The 25,311-nt window shown below is 37.6% G+C and overlaps 1 protein-coding gene across 2 annotated transcripts in view; it reads right to left on the bottom strand.

Annotated features, from left to right (window-relative positions):
* Nucleotides 1-373: 373 nt before the first annotated feature.
* The window catches only part of HEATR6 (HEAT repeat containing 6), a 32,770-nt gene continuing 7,832 nt past the window's right edge, over nucleotides 374-25,311 (bottom strand). Inside the window, exons 1-16 of one of the 2 annotated variants that reach the window (XM_011379373.2) lie at nucleotides 25,045-25,186; nucleotides 23,490-23,591; nucleotides 22,180-22,317; nucleotides 19,930-20,228; nucleotides 18,966-19,143; nucleotides 13,993-14,199; nucleotides 13,507-13,606; nucleotides 11,340-11,695; nucleotides 10,388-10,510; nucleotides 9,929-10,015; nucleotides 7,159-7,293; nucleotides 6,319-6,441; nucleotides 5,471-5,595; nucleotides 4,565-4,661; nucleotides 3,356-3,560; nucleotides 374-1,709 (exon numbers count right to left, since the gene is read on the bottom strand). In XM_011379373.2, the coding sequence (XP_011377675.1) occupies nucleotides 1,168-1,709; nucleotides 3,356-3,560; nucleotides 4,565-4,661; nucleotides 5,471-5,595; nucleotides 6,319-6,441; nucleotides 7,159-7,293; nucleotides 9,929-10,015; nucleotides 10,388-10,510; nucleotides 11,340-11,695; nucleotides 13,507-13,606; nucleotides 13,993-14,199; nucleotides 18,966-19,143; nucleotides 19,930-20,228; nucleotides 22,180-22,317; nucleotides 23,490-23,591; nucleotides 25,045-25,068 (2,841 nt within the window). In that variant the 5' untranslated portion in view covers nucleotides 25,069-25,186 and the 3' untranslated portion in view covers nucleotides 374-1,167. Of the gene's footprint in view, nucleotides 1,710-3,355; nucleotides 3,561-4,564; nucleotides 4,662-5,470; nucleotides 5,596-6,318; nucleotides 6,442-7,158; nucleotides 7,294-9,928; nucleotides 10,016-10,387; nucleotides 10,511-11,339; nucleotides 11,696-13,506; nucleotides 13,607-13,992; nucleotides 14,200-18,965; nucleotides 19,144-19,929; nucleotides 20,229-22,179; nucleotides 22,318-23,489; nucleotides 23,592-25,044; nucleotides 25,187-25,311 lie in introns of those variants that run through there. The other variant, XM_011379372.2, reaches the window with a different exon arrangement.

Below are 25,311 nucleotides of genomic sequence, written 5' to 3'. Positions count from 1 at the left end.
TTTTTTTTTTTAAATATCAAAAGACAGGTCAGAATTTGGCATTCTTAATTAGAATTCTAAATCAGAGTCAGACTTTCTCATTTCTACATCAAATAAATTCAAACTCTATTCTCTGCATGGCTGCCTTTCATGATGGCAGCTTTACTGAGGCACCAGCCCAAGGTGTCTGAGCCAGGCTCCCCCCCATGGTGTACACCGACAATGCCACAATGCCACAGTGAGGAGACCGTCAACATTCCATCGGGACAGAAGCCGTAGCCTGGACTCATAGAATTTTACTGGAATTTCTATAATTGCTTATCCTTGGTCTTTCCCTGCGTACGAACATTAACATCTGTTTCAAAGACCTGGAAAGCTTCACAGAAGCAAAAGGTTTAAAAAGAAAAAAATTAGATTTTATTCAAGATGAGCAAAGGATAAGAGTGATTTATCAAATGAAACCATTCGAAGTCATTTCACAAATATTTTATCAGGAAACCCACCGGTGAAAGCCCAAAGCACCAGGAATAAACTACATATGCCACATTTTTTCTTTTATGAAAATGATAGGTAAATAAGCCGCTTCCTTCAAGAGACGTGGAGGGGCGTCACAGTGGGTACTTGGGGAGTTCAGCACAGCAGCTATTTACCAACCTACAAGGAAAAGTTTCAGTGTTTTAGCAACCACTGTAGCTGTTACCAGTGCATACTGGCTGAACATCAGCATGGCTCACAGCTCTCTATAAATGCAGATTATGGGCAGACTATTTTTCATTAGTTTATTACAAAAGAAAGACAATTCTCACAGACACAATATATAATATTCTAATTCCTAAATCCTTTTGCTGCTTTTTAAAAAATCTTCTGAGACTAAACACCCTTCACAACTCCCCAGTCTGCTCAGCCCACACCACAACTCAACTCCTTAGCTCCTGATTGCATGGGTCAAAGGGTCCAACAATCCGATCATGGCCAATGCAGCAGAACCACCTCTGAAGTGGTTGAGTACTTTTAGAAAAACTTACATAGTTGGTAACCCATTCTAAATAAATAATGGATGGATTACTTCTGTCCTGAAGATTAAATCCCACACCTCAGATGCTCAAAAGCTCCCACCTTCCTGTTATCACTTGACCCCTAGAAAGTGTGGTGAAATATTCACCGATTTCTTAATCCTAGAAGTGCTATTTATGATCCAGATGAATCAAAATAAATGGTCAGGATATCTTCTAAAAAGTCCATGATGACCCTTTTGGCTGTGTCACCAGCCATGACCTGGACACTGCTTAAGTGCTCCAGGGCCGTTTTGATCATCTGGTCTCTTTCCTGTGGGCTGTGGGGTGCTCCGGTATCATCTCCCTCTGCTCCTGATTTTAAAAACTGTAGGATATAGGACTGGACCATGTCTCCATTCACTTCAAGGGTTTTCTGGATGCAGGGCAGGTCTAAGGCACTGGCCAAGCTCAAGAGGTGAATCAGTGCCTGGCAGATTTGGGTCCGTAGGCTAGCACAGTACTTGAATTCCAAAAAGTCTGTGGTGTCTTCGCTCTTCTGTAAGGCAGTGACCAGTGCATTCCAGATCTGAGCATACTGGTCAACAGACCCATAGTGCTCTCTCTTGCACGGGATGGATAGGGCAGTGGCAGATCTGATGCGCACTTTGAAGTTCTTGCATGATGTCACAACCGACGTCAGGGCGTTGTAGGCCTGGGAGGTCCATGGGGCTGTTCCTAGAAAGAATCCACAGTCATTTAAACAAATGAAGGATTAGATGTAAGTACGGTGAGAGGGAGAAGGGCAGAAGAAAACACACAGACACTAGTGCTCGTTAGTTTATGTTTTAATTCTTGCAATAATCCTATAGAATCAGAGTGGTGAGTGATTAACTGTGGGATCCTAGGTAAGTGGCCAAGTACCGACTCAAACTTCTCTCTTTCCCTACATAAGTCTGCCACATGCTGAGGGCCTCTGCAACCCAAAACAGAGACTTTGGTGACTTTGAAAGAGACTTCTCTGGGAAGATGCTGTCCTGACGGGGTATGGCTTAGTGGGAGGAGCATGGACTGAATCGTTCCCTTAGTTGGGTACATTTGAGCAGTGTGCAAACCATAACTGTTTGTTTGCCCAGCCCTGTTAGTGCTAGTAAAAGAATATTTTTTTACTCAGATTAGCATCCAGATACTGATCTGGCCATAAGTCATGCATTTTATTGTAGAGAAAAAGAAAATACTGTCTAGGCAGTAACTAGGAATCAGTACTCAGATTAAGGAAAGGGTCAAGTCTCTAATTTAGAGAAGATGATGCCCAGATTTTTGTCTTCTTTCCCTTCCAGAAAATCAGCTTGCTTTCCTCCTTGTCAGAGATACCACTACCTATTCCATTTGGGGGGGCGGGGGGGTTACTTATTCCTCAAGATCAGCAGCAGAGTAGAACTGAGCTTTCCTAACTTTCCTGGCCCTTCCAACTTCTATGTTGCCTCTGAAGACAGCCAAGCTAACACCCACCCTCAATGAACGCCAACTCTAAAAGCCACTTTAGGTGCTTTCCTTAATAGAAAAAGACATGAGGCTATTTATCCACTAGCTCCCAGCTGACTGGTCTGCCTGGATGCTCTTGGCAATAAAGGAAAGCAAAGCCAGATTCCCCTAACTTGATGCATGCTCTGCTGGACCAGAATGATTTTCCTCTCTAGGAACATACACTATGTTTCAAATCTTGTCACAAAGACAAATGTATAAGGCAAATGCTGGAAATTAAAGTGAATGGGATTTGGAGGCTATGATCCATATGCCTAAGCAGCTATTAGCTACTGATGCTATATTGAGGTGCATGGCACATCATAACTTAGAGACAGATGTCCTTATATGCAGCATTCTACTTTAGTACTAAGGGCTCACAGGATTTCTAATTTATACCCTCTTTCTCCCATGCCAGTGTTTTCCTTTATTTTTTTTCCTGATTTTTAAAATAATATACACTCATTGTAGAAAATTTAAAAAATGAAATAAGAAAATAATCCTACTCATCATCTTGCCCAGAGGCAACCACTGTTAATAATTAGGCTAATTTCCTTTCAGTCTTTTTTCTAAACAGTTTAGAGAGATCATGCTGTAGAAACAATTTCATATCTTGTTCTAGTTCATTTAACATCAGAAGTATTTTTCCAGATTATCAAAAACTTTTTGTAAACATAATTTTAAAGGCAACAAAATGCCTCAATATCTCACTGAATATACATACCATGATCAGTATCTTTCCTTTTCTTTTTTTTATTACTGTGATAAATAATATTGTGATAAACATCTTAATAACAGTGTCGACTGGGGTGTGTTGTCCAAAGAGGACTTCCACTAGAGGGAAGAGGAAAATTTCTCACCTAATGGAAGAGAAGGATTTTTAAATACATTTCCCATTGCATAACAAGCATTCCATCGGACTTTCATGGCAGCGTCAATTAGAACAGTAGAAATTAAGGCCTGGATAGACTCCTCAATAATTTCAGCAAATCTGGGTTTTTCTATATGAGATGGCTGCAGAAAATGAAGCAAATTTCCAAGGGCCCGGACTGCATTACTTTTCACCTAGAATAAAACGTAAAAGCATTAGAAATCTGTTTTGCCAAAAAGATGTTTCAGAAATTATTTCAGCTTAAAAAAACCCAGGAGGTCCTAGACGCCCTGAAGCAAGAGAGTTAATGAAAACTGCAGCCTGTAAAGGTGCCAGTTCTCAGATCTCTACAAGGTCTTGTGTGGTTAACACTCTGAGCCATTGGAAAGATGAGGTTCTATAGAGCTTCTCACCCTGATATTTTTTGTATTAGACTGGACTTCAGAGAGATGCATCTCGATTTAGAGAGAGCATGTAAAGCCCAGGGAGACACTGCTGGTTTGCAGCAAGGCTAGGAGGAGAAGCTGGGTTTCAAAATTCCAGTCCAATATTTCTGTACTAGAGAAAAGCATCTTTTTCTTTGTAGTATACTAGAATCATCTGAGATTTCTTTTTAAAAAAACAATTCCCAGGCCCTAACTCCAGAAATTCTGATTGAATTAGTCTGAGGTAGAGCTTCCCAGGTTTTTAGAACTACCGTACTAAATTAAGCACTTGGTATGGGTCAGGTACTATGCCAGGTACTGTGCTAGGTGCCTTAACATAAGATGTCTCAGAGTCCAATGAGGTATATGTAACCACTTCCATGTTATAACTAAGGACACTGACCTTCAGAGAAGTTAAATAATGCACCCAGCTACTATAGGGCACGCCAAGATTTGAACTATGTCTGCCTGACGGGATATTCAAAACCAAGGACTGCTCATCTTTCTGACTTGTCAATTCTACTTAAAGATTTTTTTGAAAAAATCAGATTAATATTAAAACAACATGGACTTATCATGGAGTAGTATTACAAATGGCACTGATATTTTTCATGAGATAAAAGATAGCAAAGAAATTGTATAAGTGCGGAGTGAGCCACTTTCTACCCTAAGTACACCCTCAATCTCCTTTAAACAGGGATTGATCTGATGGAATAAAACTATAATACGCTAAGTATCAACCTGACGAATACTAGATTTTGTTGTGGGTCTACCTTGTCTTTATCCTTGGATGCCTCTATAGCCGATCGCAACATCTTCAAGAGCAGGAGCCCAGAGAACTCTTCCTGGAAACTTGGATCTGGTGTTTCCCTGTTCCACCCAAAGCAGGCAAAATGTCAAAAGGTAAAACCCATGTAAATGTATATATACACAAATATATTCATTTAGTATAACTATAAAAACTTTAGGAAAACAGCTTAACAAATCTGTTCAGCTTATACCAAGAACTTATAGTTTATATCCTTTGACCACATTTAGGAATATAACTAAAAGAAATATCTCAAATGGAGATTTCATGCACAAAAACATTTACTGCATATCAAAGCCTAAAATGACATAAATGTTCAATAAGAGAAAAATGGTTAAATAATCATCGCAAAGTGATGATTGTGTAAAATAAATAATGATTTATAAAAAGTCAAGAGAATGCATATACATGTTGTATGTTAGAGTTAAGCAACAAAAAGCTGAACACTTGTCTATAAATAACAACAACTGCCTCTGGGGAGGGGAATGAGGCAATTAAGGTAAGAGAAAGGCTTTTGTACTGTTTGAACTTTTTCCATCACCTGTAAATATATTACTTAAAAAATGAAAATGTGATATTTGAGAAATTGGGAAACCATTTCAAAGGTTTTAGATATGTACTTTCATATTTCCCACATTTTCTATAATGTGAATGTATTTCTTATATCAGCATACAGTTTTTTATACATATATATATAAGAACTGCTTACTAATCTTACTACTTGAAGGAATATAAAACAAAACAAAGCAAGAAGACTGACTGCAAAATATGGGGTGAATTACTGCTAATTCTTTTATAGTAGAGATCAAAGATTTTCTCTTGGGACCTCAGCCTCAGAAGTCTCCCAAGGGAAATAAGCTGAATCACCTACATGTTAACAATCAGAGTGTCTGTCAGGTTGCCCAGAGACCAGGCTGCTTTGGCCCGGACATTCAGAGACTTGTCTTGAAGTGACATCAATACTGCATTTGCTGTGTCTGCAACAAATATGACATCCTATAAGATAAACAAAACAAATGCTGTAGTTACTTTAGGAGTTTACACTGTTACTCTGGAAATTCTCAGATTCATTTTCAGATAAAGTAATAAGTCTTCACCACAAATTTCTATTTGGAAATCAAAACTCATTTACTCAGTTTATCATTCTTATATATTACAATCTGAACACTCATTAAAATCCAAGGGGAAGTTCTCCCATGATTTTGGCATGTGCCATGCACACCTGAGGAGCCTATGGATTTGCTTTTATACCCTAGCCTGTGACAGTTATCTATGAATTCTGAGCTTGGATTGATTTCCGCCTTGAGAAATGATGTTGACAATGAAATACATTTCCAAAACATATATTACTTACTTACATACTTCTCAGTGAGATAAATGTCACAAGTAAGAGTGAAGGAGAAATTTATTTCCTTCTTAGTAAAAATCAGCCTTCTAAATTATTACTATCACATGGTAAGGACTCATCTTATTTTTTCCCAATTGTTCATTAAACATTTACTGGGCACCTAGAGTCCTGGGCAGTGTGCTAATTAAAAATAAATTAACTATTGGTACTACCATATTTTAGTAGCAATTAAGGAAACTAGATTACAAAGCAATTTAATTTCCTTTACTGTCTAACTCAGAAGCTCTACATCCACTCTTTCAAAAAAAAAAAAAAAGGATTGCTAGAGACTACAAAAGAGACACAGAAGAGCTATACAGGCTCACTCTGACCTGTCTGAGACAGGGGAAAAGCACATAGACTCCAAGGGCCCGCGAAGCCGCAGCTTTCACTAAACGATTCTTGCTGTCGTTCAGCCCAAGCAGCATCGTGATGCACAGGATCTGCCAGTCACTCTGCAATGAGAAAGGTTGGCAAAGAAAAAGTGAGAATGAAATAACAAGGGACTGTGACAGGTCTGTGTTTGAGTCCATATTTGGAAGTTGAAACAACTCCTTATTATGTGAGTACCCACTTGGTACAGGGCACACACAGCATCTGTGATCGCTTAACCTTTACAACTGTATGAATTAGGTCATTTTATCCTACTTCATTAAAGCTGCCTTCTTTATAAAAGCTCATTTATATAAATAAGAACAGATGCAAATACCATTGAGGACTAAAGGAAAGGACAGGTTGGATACTATTATGGTGCTGGGTACCAGCTAAGTATTTTCATGTACTTCATGTTATTACTCATGTCGTTCCCATTTTATAGATGATAAAATGCAGTTTTAGGGAAGTTAAGATAATCAAAGATCCAGGAAGTGAAAGAGCTAGGATTTAAACCCAGGTCTTTCTAATGTTTAGATTTGAAATATATCTGAAATCTCTCTGACTTCAAAGACTCTGCTCCCTACACCTCTACCACCCACCTTCTAAGCACAGGGAGGAAAAGCTCTCCTGAGACATTAATATTTTCAGTTTTCCCATTGCCCTCGCCCCACACTCCAGCAGACTAAGCACCTTTTCCTCAGAAATAATGCTGAATACTGGTCCAAACAAAAAAGAATCAAAGTCAAACTCAAGCTCTGACACTCAGGGGCACGATTTAAAGATGAGAAAACAGTTACCGGCAGACTGCTGAAGGCTTCTGGCAAGATGGAAGACAGGGCGTCACAGGCACTCGCCTGCAGAGTCGGGTGCTCTGAATTCTGCAGGGCTCTGGGTAAAGGACCATTCAGCATCATAGTCCAGAACAGCACCACCTGGAATAGGGGCACAGTTAAAACTACAGCCCAGAAGCAACAGTGGACCTAAGGTGACACTAAGACTATCCCAGTGACCAAAGTAATGAAATGGTTTTCCTCACAGTGGAAACTTTTTGTAAATGCTTTTGCTAGTTCTTCTTCTACAGCAATGAAAACTTTAAAAAACAACTAACTGAATCCTTCCATTCTACTGATTGGGAAACTACAGTCTATCATGAAAAAGTGATAGGTATAATAATGAGGAGGAGGATGAAGATGATGATAGTAACAACAATAGCGGTAGCAGCTAATGTTTTTTAGAGAACTTATGATATGCCAGGTATTGTTCTAAGTGCTTTACACATATCAGCTCATATCACCCTCTGCACAACTAACTGTAGTATATATCACTATCTCCATATTCACACAAGGAAACGGAGGCACAAAGAAATAATGTAACTTGATAGTAGGTAGTAGAGCTGGACTAAAATCCAGATCACTGACACCCAGCTGGGACTCTTTCAACCTGATCTCTCGTGGGCACAGAGATCAGGGTCCCAGAGTGGTTCAGAGGCTATATACTAGAGTCCAAAGAGCATGGGATCCAGAGGCAGAGCTGGAGTTGAGTCTTTCAGTTATGCTTCCTGTCTCTGCAATCCTGGGTGAGTCATGGAACCTGTCTAAGCTTTGGTTCCTCTTCAGTGAAACAAGGCATAGACATCCATTTGGCAGAGTTTGTACGATAATAAAATGTAATACTGTGTGTAAAGTTCCTAGCAGAGTGCTTAGTGCATAGCAGAGACTCAAATTGAGCAGTAGGCACTTTGTTTTAAGCACTTTGAAGAATTACCTCACTTCAAAGCCCTTGAGGTAGGCATCCAAAGAGTACCTTTATCAATTTCCTTCCCATGCTTTATTAAATCCCTGAGATTTCAGGTTCATTTGCAAATCTTTCTGGGGTTTGGGTGTCATAAATCCCTGAGATTTCAGGTTCATTTGCAAATCTTTCTGGGGTTTGGGTGTCTCCTCTGCCCCACGGATTTAGTCCTGAGTTTTGCTGTGTATCCTGTGTACCCATTCTGTCTTCCCCACAAGCCTAGCTTCTGGAAACCCAGTCTGGGCCCTCCCCATCCCAAACCAGAAGAATGTGGATAGCTGTGGTTGCTGACCTTCAAGATGACCCAAAATGATTCTTGACTCTTAATGTTTAGGAAGCGATCCCCTCCCACACTAACTTGAGCTGACCTGTGTACCATGGTGTGGTAGTGACATTGTAACAACTTCTGAAGCTTGGTCATAAAAACCCTGTATTTCTCTCTCCATCTCTCTCTTTCCCCCTTTGCCTCTCTCTCTCTTCGATCCACTTGCTATGGGGAAAGCCAGCTGCCATATCGAGAGAATACTCAAGCAGCCCTCTGGAGAGGCCCTCATGGGGAGGAAGCGAGTGAGGCCTTCTTCCAACAGCCAGCACGAACTTGCTATGGTATGTGAGTGAGCCACCTTGAAAAACGATCATTCAGCCCCTATCAAGTTCGGCTGACTGCAGCCCCTGCCAGCATCATGACTAACGGTGTCGTGAGAGACCTGAGCCAGAACCACCCAGCTAAACTGCTCTCAATTCCTGACCCAGAGAAACTCTGTGAGAAAATAAATGTATATTGTTTTAAGCTGCTAAGTGTTTAGGATAATTTATTCCTCAACAAAAGTAATATGGAAAGTATATCTTTTATACAAATGAAACGACACCTGTGTGAACAGTTAAGAGTCTTGCCCAAAGTCACTTGATGAGCAAGGGGAGTAGTTTGGATTCAAAACTAGGTCTGTCTAATGGCAAAGTTCAACCCATTTCCCTGCAATTGGTGACATTTCAGCTTTAGTAGCACACTAAGGGAGGAACTAGGGCTAGACTTTGTTAATTCACTACAATAATGATGGAAATTGTGAAGGGAAAAAAAATAAGCAGGATAAGGGGGGGCACAGGGAGAAAATATCACTAATGTTGAGATGATTTTTCTTTTGACACAAAGTAGACAACTTTTTTGTTGAGGCCACGTGTTCCTCCTCCCACGAAGAACTGAGACAGTGTGGGGGCCACAAACAACCTAAGATCACACGAATCTAACAGGAATTGTGGCGAGGCTGTGACAGTGAAGGAGTTAAGGGGATTAACATTCATTGAGCAGCTACAATTTGTCAGCATCTTTATGTTTCATTCGATCTTCCAACAGCCCTATGAGTTAAGGATTTTTATTCCTCTTTACAATGAGGAAATTATGCTTATAATCACATATCCATTAAGTGGTACTTGCTAGATTTGATCTCATGCCTTCTGATTCTAAATCGTTGGCTGTTCTCACCATTCTAGTCTGACTGTTGGGCAGGCTGAGTAGCCAAACTAGGTTTTTATGCAAAAGGAATACTGTTTTTTGCATTGCTGACTGTATGTTACATATAATCCTAACACATATTGAACTGCAAATAAACTGAAATGCAAATAAAACCTATTTATGCTAGTATATCATCCTAGATTAGAAACTATAATTTTTGACATTGGAAGAAACCATAGTGTCTACTCCACTTAATCACTGAGCCTCAACATAAAACTGACTGAAGCACTAAGAAAAGGCAAAACTATGAATTGACATTTATTTACCAAGGTGACTGGCACTCTCTGATCAGGTGCTATGGTAGAATCTGGTTTATACTGTTGAATTAAGCCTGTACCCAGTTCTTCCAGAAGCTGTCAAGATAGAAGAAATAGATTATCAAAGCAGAATGTTAGAACTATGAAGGTAAAAGACTACTTCAGTTTGGAGATTACATCAAATCAAGGAGTAAAATAATTTCCAATTGATTTTCTTTCTTTCTTCTGTAACTTCTGTGTCAGAGGCATTCTTTCCAGGAGCAAAATCACCAGCTATATACAGTATTGTTAATTTCTTACCAAATCAATTTTTTGGGATTATATGTAGAGCTAAAAATAGAGGAATGTATGATGACTTCTCTACCTGAAACCTCTTGAAGAAACCTCAGAAGCAATGAACATGTACCAGAGGGAAGAATAGAAAGGGAAAACCGAGGAAAAAAGCATATGGCTTTTAATGAAAATTACCTTTGCTCCATGAAGCTGAATGGATGGATCTGCTTCCCCCATGCACTTGCAAATCACCTCTCCAAGCTCCATCAGGTATACCTGAGCCACTGAAAAGTAGCCCCTTGCCAGATGAGCCAATACCTGCAAAGAGAACAAGCATTAACCCCAAGACCTGAATGCAGGGCTGCAACATCTGAAAAAGTATTTCAATATTTCAGAAATCACTCACACTTTAACAAAGGGGTGAAATATGATGAATAAAATGAACAACTATAATCTTTATTTTATGACTAAAATCGATGACTTCATATACGTCTATGGTGCTTTGTAATTTATAAAATGTGTTTCATTAAGATTATCAATATTACCTCATTTAAGCCTGAGCACAATTTTTTGAGGTAGGTGTTAACTGAATATTTCTGCTGAAGAAACTAAGCTGAAAAAGTTAAAGAAGTTAAAGGACATGTTTAATATTAACCATAATTAGCAGCAGATTCCAGGACCAAATCCATGTCTTACACTATATTTCAGTACAGAAAAAACAAATACTTCAATCCAGAATTGTTTTCTCCCTTTGAAAGAATAATTAATTATATTTAGTTGTCTCTAAGCAGATATAAGACCAAAGAAAAGTTTATAGAGAATAAAACACTTATTATATTGTAGAAATCAAAGATTGACTATACAATTTCCTTCAGAATTACTATGGAATTATTACATCCACCTGTCACGTAATACTTGAGGTGACTAATATGGCTTACAAAGAGGAATGAAACTGACATTTTACAACCAAAGCTCCCCCCTCCCACCAAAACAAAACAGCAACAACAAAGAACTCACACCTAAAATACAACTCCCACTAACACCACTGTCATGTGGTTCGGTTTTACGTCATTTTCAGATTCGCTAACACCCTGTGAAGGAAGAATAATTGCTTCCATTTCAGAGATGAGGAAAGGAAACTTCCTACCTGTAAGGCCTCCAATCGCATAGGGGATGGTACGTAGGTGCTTCCTGCTGCAGAACCAGCATCAAGACCCAAACAGGAATCCTCCCTGGGAAGTACAACAGTGGAAATGCAAAGTCGAATGAGCCAGCAGGGTTCTGAAGACCCCTTTGGCGAACTAATTGATGCTTCGTCCAGAAAGGGTCCTGAGGGGGCTTTCTTCCACCAATCAGGAGGGCTGAGGTGAGGAGTTGCTGAATTGCTATTGCCGAGTCCGGAAGAACAGGGCTGTTGTAAAAGCAGCTGGACTTCAGGTAAAGGGGCATGTGTGGACACTATGGCTCCTAAGAGCGTGAGGCTTGACACACGAACATTAACATCTGTCAAAGGAAATAGTAAGAACCTATCACCGTAGGAACAGCTGTCATGACCATAGTTATCCCTGCAGGCAGTTAAGAATTATGGCATCCTTGTTTAATCTGTATCTAATTAAACCTCTAGACCTAACTTCCAGTGTACAGGAAATACATGGGACAGAAATATAAGTTAAACAACACTATAAAGAAAGAATCAGACAAATAGAGAATGTAAGACATTCTATAAAACAATCAGGCTGGACTTTTCTAAAACTCAGTATCATGAAAGAAAAAAAAGGTGGGGCATTACTCTGGATTTAGTGACATAAAAATTAAATGTAACGCATCAATCTTGAACGAACCTAGGGTTTGTTTTTTTTTTAAGCTATAAAAGACATTTTGGTACATATGGAGAAATTTGAATGTAGACTAGATATTAGATGATATTATGAAATCAATGTAAATTTCTTAGGTGCAAGAATGGTTTTGTGTTTTTTGGGAGGTTGTCTTCATTCTTAGGCAATGCATGTTGAGGTGGAATATCATGTCTGTAATTTACTTTCAAACAGTTCAAGGGAAAAAAGGTCTATTAAATATATTTACATATAAAAAATACACATATATACACATACATATACATATATACACGCACATATGTATACGTACATACACAGATACATTTATGTAGAAAGAGACACAGAAAGCAAGTATGGCAAATATTAACAACTATTAAGTCTAGGTAGAGGTAGACAGGTGTTCAATGTACTATTCTTTCAAATTTTCTGTGGGTTTGATCATTTTAATAATAAAAACTTACTGGAAGACAAAGCCAGACACTTGAAAGGTACCCATAAGACGTAGTCCACTCCCCTCAGTTTACAGATAAAGAAAAGCTGGTGCAGTGGAATAAGCAGGGGACTGAGCAAGAGACTCAGGTTGTTTTAATCTTACTTCTGCCACTAAGATGAGGAGACACCTTAAGGCAAAATTTACCTTTCTGAGTCCCATTTTACATGTTGGTAAAAGGAGTGAACTGAACCTAGTCTACACATCATTATCTCACTTAAGCCTCATAAAAATCTTATGAAGTATAATTCTTCCTGTTAGGAGGAAATTAGGGTTCAGAGAGGGCCATGAGTATGAGATGGCAGAAATAGGAGTGAGCTGCAGATCCTCAGACTGATTCTGGGTCTAGCACCCTTCCCATGACGTCACAAAAAACACCCACACCTCCTTCAAGTCCTGTAATTGTGACGGAAAAACTCAACTTATCAGAATGTGGTCTGATCCTAAAGCTTGCAAATAAATGTTCTAAAGGCAAGTACATATATATAACACAAATATATTATGTGTGAAAAAAAGTCAGAAAATATCAAGATATAAGACCCTGTAGTTGGTGGGGATTTCAGGTTCTGGAATTTTATCTAAAATTCAGAGGAGACAATATTAAAGAAGTTAGGCTTTATATTCCAGTTTTTCTTTCCAAAAAGATGATGTCTGTCTATCTGACTGTCCATCCAGCCTCTACTTATGCCTAATAATGTGAGTATTATACAGTAGAGGGGGACCCCTTGCACCTGGCTTAATACTAATTCTAAAGGGATACTCTAGTTACTGCACTGAAGCATCGAAGAGGCATTAAACTTTACAATTTCTCCAGTTCATTTCTTTCAGGAGTCAAAAGTAAAATTCTAGCAACAGTTGATTCTCTTGAAAACTTGAGAAGAGTAAGGAGAGATTATCATAGAGCTACACAATTGCTATGAATATTTTTTTAACTAACAATCTAGATTTGATTGATATAAAGAAGCAAGTAGTTTTAAACTACTACCAACCTTTGTGGCAGATGTAAGGCTTTATTTGGTTCCAGACTTTGGTCAACAGGCTGAGTTTCAGACGGTTGTAAGGTGAATTTGATACTAAATTTGCAAGGCACTGCAAAATACAAGAATAGCTTGTCAAAAGGCCTGATTGAGCCATAGTACAAAGACAAAATTTTATAGCATTTAATTTCAAAAGAAAAGTCTTCCCATTTATTTGAAAATCGATCTTTTTTTTTTTTCCTTAGGGTGAATAGCACTTGTATGCTCAGTGGTACAACTTAAAACTAAAAATAAAGGAGTATTTTTAGTAAATCATTTATTTGGACATACAGATGATAGCTAAGATCAAACAAGTAGGTCCAAATAGAATATCTTTTTAAAAATTATGACAGTTATATTCTTAAGCCAAGTTACTCTGGGGAAATGTAAAACATTATACAAAACTGAAACAGAGAAACCCCTTCTAGAACCTACTGATATATAACCTGGCATATTTACCTTAATTATCTGAGTAAGGGTCTGTGAGGATGACTCGGCCACCAAAGCCAACAAAAGACATCTGTGCAACTCTCTGATGCTGGAAGCAATCATTACAGAGAAGGGAGTAAAAGCCCTTCTGTGGTCACTGGTATCTTCGGCAACAGAAAGAAATTGCTTTGAGCCTTCCAAGATGGCAGATAAAACTTGTAGAGCACAGGCACGTGTCTGAAATGTCAGGATGATTTATATCAGTTAGTTAAAAAGCAGGCACCGGATCCCCTTCTTCCTATATACATTTTTAATTTTCAAAGTATTTGGCTTATTTTAATTAGGAGAATAAAGGCACTGGGATTACCTATCAGGCCCTAAAGGTAGCCATGAACTAGACCACTTGTACCTCACACTTAAAAAATTTCTTGAATCACATTGCTGTTAGGTTTTCTTACGGTAAGGAATAAGTCCAAGCTACACCATAGTACAAAAACCTAAAATTATGAGCATGAGAATAATTTAAAGATTAGAGTCCTAGTTTATTCAAGCAGATAATCAACTGAAAAGAGAGGATAGCTAATGGGACAGAAAAAAATACGTATGTCTAGATTCTGTTTCATATCAAAATTTCTGAGGACAGTCTGTTCATATTCTACCCTGAAGCATCTTTGAGTGCTCAATGTTAATTAAATAGGGTATTAGGAACTGTGTAAATTCGATTTGGCAGGCACCGTTAGTGATCCAAATTTTTCATTCTTAGGTGCAGGAAATAGCACTGCCTGCAGCGAGAGTCTTTGATAATCAAAGAATACCCTTAATATACCTTGATGGATGAAAAGGAAACAAGTGCACCTTTGTCATAGGACTGTTGTATTTGTCAGGAAAAGTGTCACCACATCAATGCATTTTCTTCATGAGGTTAAAAGATTACTTTCGATTGACACTGTGATACTTTCGTAGCATTGAAAACAAGAAAATAATTAAAAGAAAGCCAATTTAACTAAAATAAAGTGTAAATGATAATATGAAAAAATGCTGTACCCTCTCTGAGAAGCTCACCCAAAAATGCCAATTAAACACTTTCTATCAGACTTTTGAAAAGCAGGAATCGACATAATTCTAGGATCTAACTTGAACATTAACTCAACATGAAGCATATCTGAATTTAGTATAAAAAAGGTTTTTCAGAAAATTCTCAATTATATAATCTCCAAGTAACCAAGGAATAAATAAGTCATTTCATAAACAAAAAACTAAAGAGTTATTGCTTTGAGAAGAAATTTATAGCACAGCAGTATGATTCTTTGGAATTAAGCATATCATTTAAGTTAGAAAGTTGATAATGTATTAGGAAATTATATGTGAGGGAAAGCAAGAGCATCTGAATGCATGAGCAAGTGCACACGAGAGTGTACTAGCAGGCTAGTGCTCACGTCAGCTGATCCAAGAACTTACATCAGGGGCTGGCACACTTCTACAGTAAAGAGCCAGTAGTACATATTTTACATTATAGAATTTGTAGACCAGAGTCTCTGGAGCAACCACTCAACTCTGCCAGGGTAACTATATAAAGGAATAAATGTGACAATGTTCCAATAAATTTTTACTTATGAACAATGAAAACTGAATTTCATATAACTTTCACATGCCATGAAATATTATTTTTCTTTTGATTTTTAAAAAACTATTTAAAAGCATAAAAACCATTCTTAGCTCATGGGTCATACAAAAACAGGTAGTGAGCCAATTTGGCCCACAGGCCAGTTTGCCAACCTCTGATTAGATGGGTTACTGGTCTGAACTGAAAAGGTAGATATTAGCTAAGCTTCCATTTCTTTAGATGGAAATTTTAAAAATCATAATTCTGACAGCTCGCAAACCAAGTAAAATTAAAATCCAAGTTGTGGAAATAAACGACGCTCAAAAATAAAAAATATTCAGTTCAATTAACTTTGGTACCCTAAGAGACAAAAAGCATCCATGACTATCATAGATGAAAACAAAAGAAATGTCACTGAAATTGGTTATTTTTCACCACGGAAGTATAAAATCTTTATAGAAATGTGATATTATATCAAATTATACTTCTCATAGTTCTAATTTAATTTCTTTTAAGCTCTGTTTAAAATATTTCTTGTTATAAAAATGCTATTTATGACACAATCCAGTTCAAGTTCTGCTTCATTTATTCTTATACCAATATTTAATATACTGTTTACCAGCTTTCATCAGCACTTTCAGCAGAAATTACTGATGTGCAAGCAAACTATTAGAGGTACAGCTCTCCAGAGAGCTTATTTTGTTCCTAAGTTTTTACTGTCAGAATATTTACAATGATGGAGAAAAGACTTCAACCTTATAAACACCAGTGCTCAGTTTCACAAGAGGGTAGTTACACCGCCTTGGGCATGAAGGCTTGTTCAAAGGTAAAGAAACAGAAAAGCACTTTTCCTTTTTTACTGCTTAAGAATGTAGCAAAAATATCTGCTGAGATAGCTCAGTCTATTGTTATTTTTTCCTTTTTATGTATGTTGTATCTCAGAGTATTTCTGGAGGGTGATGAAGAAATCACTGCTGGGAGTGGGTACCATGGAAGTGTTAATGCAGGGCACCGGGCTGTTTTCTTCTTTGGCTTTGTCCAAGTACTGATTATTCTTCATACATGTTCAGGATTAAGTTCATTGACTCACACTTCCAAAGTTGGTTGCCTTTTAGATAGAGGCATTTGAACATTTTGTCAGAGTCTCTAGATTCAGAGAGATCCAAGCAAAGGTCACCTGTTCTTGGTTGGTCACATAAGAGAAAACCTGATTACCTACCATTCAATGACAGTTAAAAACTCTAACCCTTTATTCTCTTTCCTAGTTTTACCATCTAATATCTAGATTTTGATTTGTTTCCACATTTCATAACTCTCAAAAAGAGAAATAAATCATCACGGAATTTGAAAATCAGGATAATTCTCAAGGTATGAAGAGGAAGGTTTTCCTATAGTTTGTTCTTTAGATCAAGTCACCAATGGGACTTATATCTATATAATCTACCTTTGTAACACCTGAGGAAATCATATAGAAGAAATTCTTAAATTAGTTGTGTTATTTTACTGATTACTCCATGCTACCTGGAAGCACAGGATGTGCCTTCTGAAGCACATTTCCAAAATGTAAACATGTGACAATTTCCCAAATTGCCAAATCCTAAAAGAAATTTCTAAGTTTTCTCCTTCCCACTGAACCATTCTAGAATTTCGTATTCCGATTTCCTGATAGTAATCTGTCATTGTTGGTGTTCTGAATGGAAGAGTCCAATCAACTTTCCTTCAGTCCATCTCTCTTTGGAAAATTTCTCAGTGTATTAGTAAAAATTGTGCTTTCAGTTGAATCTACCACTGGTCATATCAGAGCTGCCATGAACTCATACTATCATCACTGTACACTTCGATGACAAGAACCATTATTGTTATCTTGTCATGTTTCATCCTGGATAAGAGGAACTTCAGTCAGCCACCCCTATACTCAATGAGCACCTAAAAAGATGACCACTCAGACTTTCTACATGGCTGCATCTCTTAATCTAGCTCTGATCAATCCAAAATGCTGTTCCATTCCAATTACGTGAACTAGTACTTCTAAGTTTTCGCATATAACTTTCTAGAAGTCTTCATTAAAAGGCTCTCAGACTGCCGTCATCTACCAAAAAACTTTCTTTTACCATGTGTTTTGGTGCACAATTAATTACACTATGGACATTGTGCCAAGGTATGCTTCCAAACCTCTTGTGCACAATAATTATCACACTTATTTACACCCTTCTAAATTTAATAGCTGCTAAGAATCTATTGATATAATCATTTCACTCGCCATTACATTGAACTGATGAATTTTAATCATTATTTTGACCTTTTTAAAATCCTCTTTAAGAATGATGACTAGTTTTCCATTTCTCCAGGGCCTTCAAGTGGCTTTTGTACTACTGGACCTAGGACATCTCCCAGAAGGAAATTTTGTACTTTTTTTACTCATCACTTTTCTTATAGTCACTGAATTTAAACAGCAAGAACATATCAAAAGGAACCCAAACCAAGGACAACTGCTTTGCAGTACATAAAATTTCTCATGGCACTCTTAAGTCAAATGTAAACATTTAAAAAATATAAAGACATAAACATCATGAAAATTATTTCAATCCACTTTCATTAGACATGACCTCATAACCTCTCATATCCCAAACTCGCATGTCCCACATCCCCTCAGCTGCAGTGCAGCTGGTTTACTTGGCCTGCTAATTGCTCCATGGCACCATCTCCTTGGCTATCTATTGCAGCTCCCCTCAGCTGGAGGGTCTTTAAATATATATGTTAGCCTTTATAACAGTTTTCCTTTCAATTATTAGAATGGCTTCATTATTGATTTACTTGCCACCATTCATTTTCCTTTTATCTCCCAGGTTCTCATTTGCTATTAATTTAGTCCATCTGAAAATTTTCTACTGGTTTGACTACTTAGGATATTGGGTATTTTCAATAACCTACAAAAAATACTACTGTCCTAAATAAAACTATTCACTTTAAGAGGAATTCTATATTGTATACTTTCACGAAATGTCATAAGCATTTTTATAAGCCTTACACATACTTCATAATCATTATGTACCATGATATTCACTGATTAAGCCATTTTTTATTTTTTCCTATTATGAGTACCATGGCAATCAATATTTCCATAAAAGAGAAGCACAGCTGCTTCAGTGCAGCTCAAAAGGGACAATAACTAAGTGTGCTCAGGCTTCAAGCAGGCCCTGGGGCAGGAAGTGACAGTGTGATCTCCCTCAACCTGTTTTCCACATAAGACCATTTCCCGCCTACCCAGTGGTTCTCAAGTCAGGACTTCCATTGGTAGTGTACGAGCTGCATTCAGCTAAGATTGAATAGGGCAGAGAAAACCATAAAGACTTGTAAAGTTTTCCTCCTGGCATAATGCTTGGAATTTGAATGCCCTTACCTTTGGCGAAGGATCTTTCAATGTAAGAGTCATCAAGGAGACAGACTGTGGGCTTCCCAGCTCAGGTGTATCAGGAACAAAGGCTGACCAGTAACCATAAAGAACTTTTTTTTCTATTGATTTTATAGTTGAAAGAAAACAAGCTAATGCTCCTTGGCGAACTTTGGCTTGGTAAGACCTTTAATAACCAAGAGAAGAAAGAAAAAGTCTTTTAATAGTTTTTTTAAAAATATAAGCATGAAATACTATTTATTCAAGCCAACTCAAATGACATGGAGAAATTCAACATCCTGAATAAGTCCTAAAGATGGCAACATATTTTAAAAAAATAATATTTTCAAAATGCAATTAAAACCTGTTAAAGCAATTTGTTTATATAACAAGTTAAGATAAAGTTGACAATTAATAAAACACAACTAGATAGAGAATGAGAGGGCAGCATTTTGATGATAGGAAACCAGTATTACAGGAGACATTGTGGAGTAGCCATTCATCCAACAAACATGTACCGAGTATCCTCATGTGTGTCAGGCATTGTGCTGACATAAACCAAGTCCCTACCCTTGATGAGCTTATTAATGCCAGAGAAGAGAGTTGAAGAGATAACTGCAACACATCATGATCAATATTAAAGCAGAGATAGGTAAAAGGGTTATCTAAGCCAGAATTGGGTGGTCAGAAAATGCTTCTCAGAGGATATGATTGCCAAGCTCATATTTAAGATGAGTAGTGGTTAACAAGGCAAAAAGGCAAAAAGAAAAAGAAAGAAAGAATATTCCAGGCAGAGGAACTACATGTACAAAGGCCAATCAAGAGAACAAGGCAAAATGCAGAGTAATGCAAAGTCCCACATAAATGAGAATCAAATTAAATCACATGCAGCAGTCATATAACTTAGTGAAGTTATAAAAACTTACATGCAACTTAAAATATAAGGCATAAAAGTATAACAAAATACTACTACCTCATTTTACTCTGCAGGCCTCCTTCAGCATCAGAATAATCTGACTCACTGCTGCTGAGCTTTTTCCAACTGGGAGAGCTGAAGGGTGAAGAGACTCGATCTTTTCCTGCAGCTCCACTTCCATCTAATGACAAACTCTGGACACCCAGGGAGGAGAGACGCTGAGTGGTCCCTTCATGCAGGTTTACTCTGCCCAGGCCAGTGACCGGGGCTGCTTCTTTTTCACCACTGGATTCTTCTTCCTCCTCCTCACCTTGCTGGATTTTCTTTGGTTTTACTTTTGATTTTTTCTTTTTATTCTGATGTTAGAAGCAAATGAAAACATTTATATGATAGCTATTTCAAAATGGCTTTTAACTGAATCATTATTACTTTCTCATTTGAGAATTACCAAATATGTCCCCGATATGTCATTGGAAGAGAGAAAAGAAGGGAAAAAAAAAAAAGGTAGCACTTCCTTAACACTCTATATGTCAGGCACTATCTTAAGTGCTTACACATACCCTATGGGACTATACAAAGCAAGGTATGAAAAGTGTGAGACAGAGCAAAACTTGTGGCCTGGGTTTACATTCTACTCCTGTAACCCTGGGCAAATCGTTTAGCTTCTATGAGCTTGACCTTCTCATTTGTAAGTATAAAGCTAATGCTACCGACCTTACACACTGCATAGTGTGAAAGCATTCAGCCTTCTCAACTTGTGTTCTGCAAGAGAATTAAGGTCTACAGAAAATGTCCTGAGTGACTGTTTTCTCAGTTCTCCCAAATATGATCCATAATTAGTACCACTCTAGATGCATAAGAGAGACGTTAATCCATTACATATAATGCATGTTTCAGGGCACTGGGGTTTTGTAGGTATAGATATCAAGTAAAAGCCAGTTTCTTTCTTTTCCTTCTTTCTGACATCCAAATATCTCTGGAATCTGTATTCTTCTCTGTATTCTCGAATTTTCTGAACTTGGGGAAAAAGATCCTCATTGCTTCCAACTTAAGTTATTAATGTGGCTCCAGACTCAAACCACAATGATTTTTCTAACATGCAAATCTTATCACATCACTCTGCTATATACTATTCTTCAGTGAATCTCTCCCATCTATATGATAAAAGCCCAAACTCTTTAGCATACTATATAAGACGCGTATGACTTGGCCTTTGCTTCATACTTGCCCCAACCCTCCCCTCCTTGTACCTGACACTCTAGCTCAACTAGTTAACCATGGGCTATACGCACTCTCGTTCCCTATGTTTACACACCTTTTGTTCCCTTGTAATAAAACACTTTCCTTCCTTTTATGTACCACTACCAATTCTTGAGTCTCAGTTTAGCCACCACATCTTTTAAAAAGCCTTCTTATTCCTTAATTTGATTGGGTACCCTGAATGTGTTCCCAAAGTACCCTGTGAATATTCTGGTGAAAGAAACCATAATATTGCATTATAATTGTTTATTCATCCATCTTCACTTTTCCTCCAAACTCCTAAAAACAGACTATATCATTAATGGTTAGCACAATATCTGGGATATAGCAAATGTATAGTAAATGTAGATTAAGTGAATGAGTGAAAGAATTCCTAATTATAAGCATTTTTATCAGGTATTACATTTCTAGATGTAATACCTTGGCCATGTATCTGTAGATTCTAGCTTCTCCAACAGAAACATGAGGGAGAGGACAGTTATCTGGAAAGGCTGGGAAATTGGTAAATATAAGTAGCATGGAGATAGTTAGCTGACTGGTAAGTGGATTCTAATGGTCCACAGAGGGGCTGGCAAATTATAGTCCAAAGACCAAATCCAGCCCAGTGCACAGCCTGTTTCTGTAAATAAAGTTTTACTGGAACACAGCACACACATTCGTTAACACAGTGTCTATGGCTGCTTTTGCCCTAGGACATCAGAGTTGGCATTTGCAACAGAGACCTAAAATATGTACCAGCTAGCCTTTCACAGAAAAAGTTTGTTGACCTACGGTCTTGAGCATTTGAGAGATGAAGATGCCTGGCTTTGGGTGTAAACTGAATGCCTATTTTTTATAGCTGTTATACTACTTAGACATCTTAAAATATAAGATACTCTAACTGGTATTTTTAGCAGTGTGATAAATTTAAATTTACTATGCTAAAACCCCTAACTTGAATCAAATTCGGTGTGAGCCTTTGGCACAGTAGTAACGCAAATCACAGAAAACACACAGCAAGCAATTAAAAACAATCTGCAACTTAAATGTAAATTTGCATAAATGTACCACAGTTGGTCGAGAAGCGCTGGATTCTAATTGCTGCGGTTTGACAGGTGGTCGCCCATCATACTGAGGTAGTGGAGTGGGGTACAATACCGTGGGCATCTCTATGTTTACTCCAGGGAGTCCATGAAACATGGATTTCTAATGATGATGATTAAGGAAACACACACAAAAAACATAAATCAGAAATCAGAAACCAGAATTATTCATTGTGTTCTGGATCATACAAACAGATTATTGTTTAGAAGTTTAATTAAAGAAATAAACATGAAAGAAAATAGATAGCTTGAAGGTTTAGGACTTAAAGAAGAATTTAATCTCATCCAGGCTCCAGGTGGGTCTGGTTTGTCCAGATCAAGTTAGGCTTGATTTTAGTTTACTTATTTACTTATTTTTATTTATTAATTTTTAAAATTTACCTAACCAGTTTTATCCAATTATTTTATCTATCTATAATTTTTTTTACCCATCTATCATTTATATTTAGCTTATCCATGTCCACATCCAGATATCTATCTATTTAGAAGTAGTGGTGATGGCACAGAGAAAGAATAAAAATTTTCATCATGATAAAGCTAAGTTATCATACATGGCTTTGATCTGAGGCCAGGACAAAGCTTCTTTCCATTTCCTGGCGCACAAGAAGACAGCTGAGCCCCAGAGAGGCTGACCTGACTTGCCCACTGACTCACAGGCTCAGAAGCCAAAAGACGGCAGCCTACTGACACACATCTCGATTGGCCTGCCCACTACTTGGGGACAAGAGCCAAGGAGAAACTCTGGTTCTTCTTTCAAGTACAAAGAGATTCAAAATAATCTAAAATTATCTACAGATCATACCTCATAACCTATTCCCTAAGTCAAAATATATTTACTAAAGCAAGGTTTATTGTTCTCCATTGTTTTTTGTTTTGTTTTGTTTTTGTTTTAATTTATTATTATTTATGCCTACAGCACCTCGTCTTCCTAGTTGGTCTCCCATCCAAGTACTAAGCTTAGCTTCCGAGATCAGACCTCGGGCTTGTTCAGGGTGGTGTGGCCGTAGACCATGGACCGTGGTTCCACTGGGGCACAAAACCCAGGACCTTCTGAGTGTAAAGCAGACGTGCTAACTGCTACACTATGGAACCAAGTCCCCATTAATTCTAAGTATGCTTGAATATAAACATTTTATGCTTTTCTCTTAAAAAAAAAAAAAAATACCCTAAAGCTAGCCTTGGAGTGATAATGTAAAGTGGTCTTTATTCCTGGGGTTTAATAGGAAAGATACTAACCATAATGAGGACATAGAGTTTAAACAGATAATGCCTTACCTTTAGCACCGCTAGAAGAGCTCCAAGGTCATCAGTCTGTGTCAATTTCATCTTCCCACCATTTAAAAGAGACTGTATACCTTTTAAAGCATTTTGTAACAACTAGGGGGGGAAAGGAGACTAAGTTAAAAGATAAATGAAATTTGGTTGTCTAGGCATCAACTTTCTAGCACCACTTAAAATGGAGATAAAGTCTTTAGGTGATGAAAAAATCTTTAGACGGGAAGGGTGGGGTGGTGGGGAAAGTAGAGATGAAGATCCAAAGAAGAGATCTTCTCTTCTAGCTTCTACTAATTATTTTCCAGAAGAACAGGGTGCTCTTATTGAGTAAGAGTGATCTTTAAGAGTTTATAAATCAGCATGTACAAATGATGAGTGAAGGAGGGGGAGGGAGGGAAGAGATGTTTGGTGGGAAGAATATGACTGGAATGAAAAAACGGCAGCAGAGATCAGAAGCAGGGAATATCTACACTGCAGCAACCTCAGCAGCTCTTATAGGCAAAGAAATGTATGTGGGGACAGGTTTCTGGAGGGCACTTCTGATTGAGACTGATTTTTGACTCAGAAATCTCAGTTCTAGGATTCTGTCCTTTAGAAATACGCCCCACTTGGAGAGAATGTGAACTGTAGCCTTGTTTGAAATAGTGGAAACACTGAAAAAACTTGAATGTCCATCAATCATGACAATGAATATATAAGAAGCTAACCCTCTGCTAACATGTGAAACTCAACAATAATAATAGCATGCATTTTGCCAAGCACTTTAAATGCTTTATTTCACATACTACTCATAAGACCCTTAACAAGGTAGTTATATCATCTGTCCTATTTCTGAGATAAGGAACATGGAGATATTAAGTAACTTGCCCAAGGTCTCCTAGCTAGAGAGTTAGAAAGCATGAGGTACATGAAAAGAGGTCCTGAATAGGTACTGAAAAGAGGTCCAAGATATTAAAAAAGAAAGTGGCAAAACAGCGTATTTAACACGATCCCATTTAAAAATTGTAAATATGGTCATTTATATATAGAAAAAAAAATCTGGGAGCACGTAGGACAAATTGTTTCCAGTGGTTATATCTGAGCAGAGAGCTATAGGGAACTTTTACCATCTTAGATCTATAATTTTTGAAATGTGCTACTCAGAATTTAAAACATGTTAAGAAATTGTCATATTTGCAACAGATTTTTTTAAAAAAGAAATAAAATATTGCAGATATTGTTGAATCCACTCCTTTCCCTTCCATCTAAAAGACAGTCACTAGTCTGAAATGGTATTGCTTTTATAGTCAGGAGGGAAAAAATAGTTTTCTTAAAAACCTAGAATTACAAAACAAGAACGACAGCAAAAAAAAAAACAAAAAAACAAAAACAGTGTCTTGTAATTTAAGCTTGAAAAATATGATTTTAATTTTTTAGGCTAGTAACATTACACTTATACCTTTATCTCTAGACAAAACTAATACAGCAACCAAATTAAACTCTTTGGTAACAGCTTCTGTTTCACTGCTACATCTAACACATCTAAACATTCACAAGATTAGTGAGTCCCACCTACCATGCAAAACGTGATATCATCCATATCAGATGATTTTGGAGACTGTAAAGTGGTCAAGAAAGCTTGGAAGCAAATATTTTGGTAGGGCTCCTCCAAGTACGGCTGTCCTGGCACACTGAAACACACACAGAGAAAGCAGCTCAAACTCAAGTCTCCCTTGAAATGGGCTTGCAAAAGAATAAGAATTAAAAGTAGCAGTAATACAGACTAATGGAGTTGGAATATATCCTTGAATAAAACTGTATTATGGAAGATTGTACACTTTGG

This window comes from Pteropus vampyrus, unplaced genomic scaffold (genome assembly GCF_000151845.1).
Source record: "Pteropus vampyrus isolate Shadow unplaced genomic scaffold, Pvam_2.0 Scaffold358, whole genome shotgun sequence".
NCBI classification, from domain to species: domain Eukaryota; kingdom Metazoa; phylum Chordata; class Mammalia; order Chiroptera; family Pteropodidae; genus Pteropus; species Pteropus vampyrus.
The sequence above is the reverse complement of the archived record's forward strand: the minus strand, read 5'-3'. Positions and strand labels throughout refer to the sequence as shown.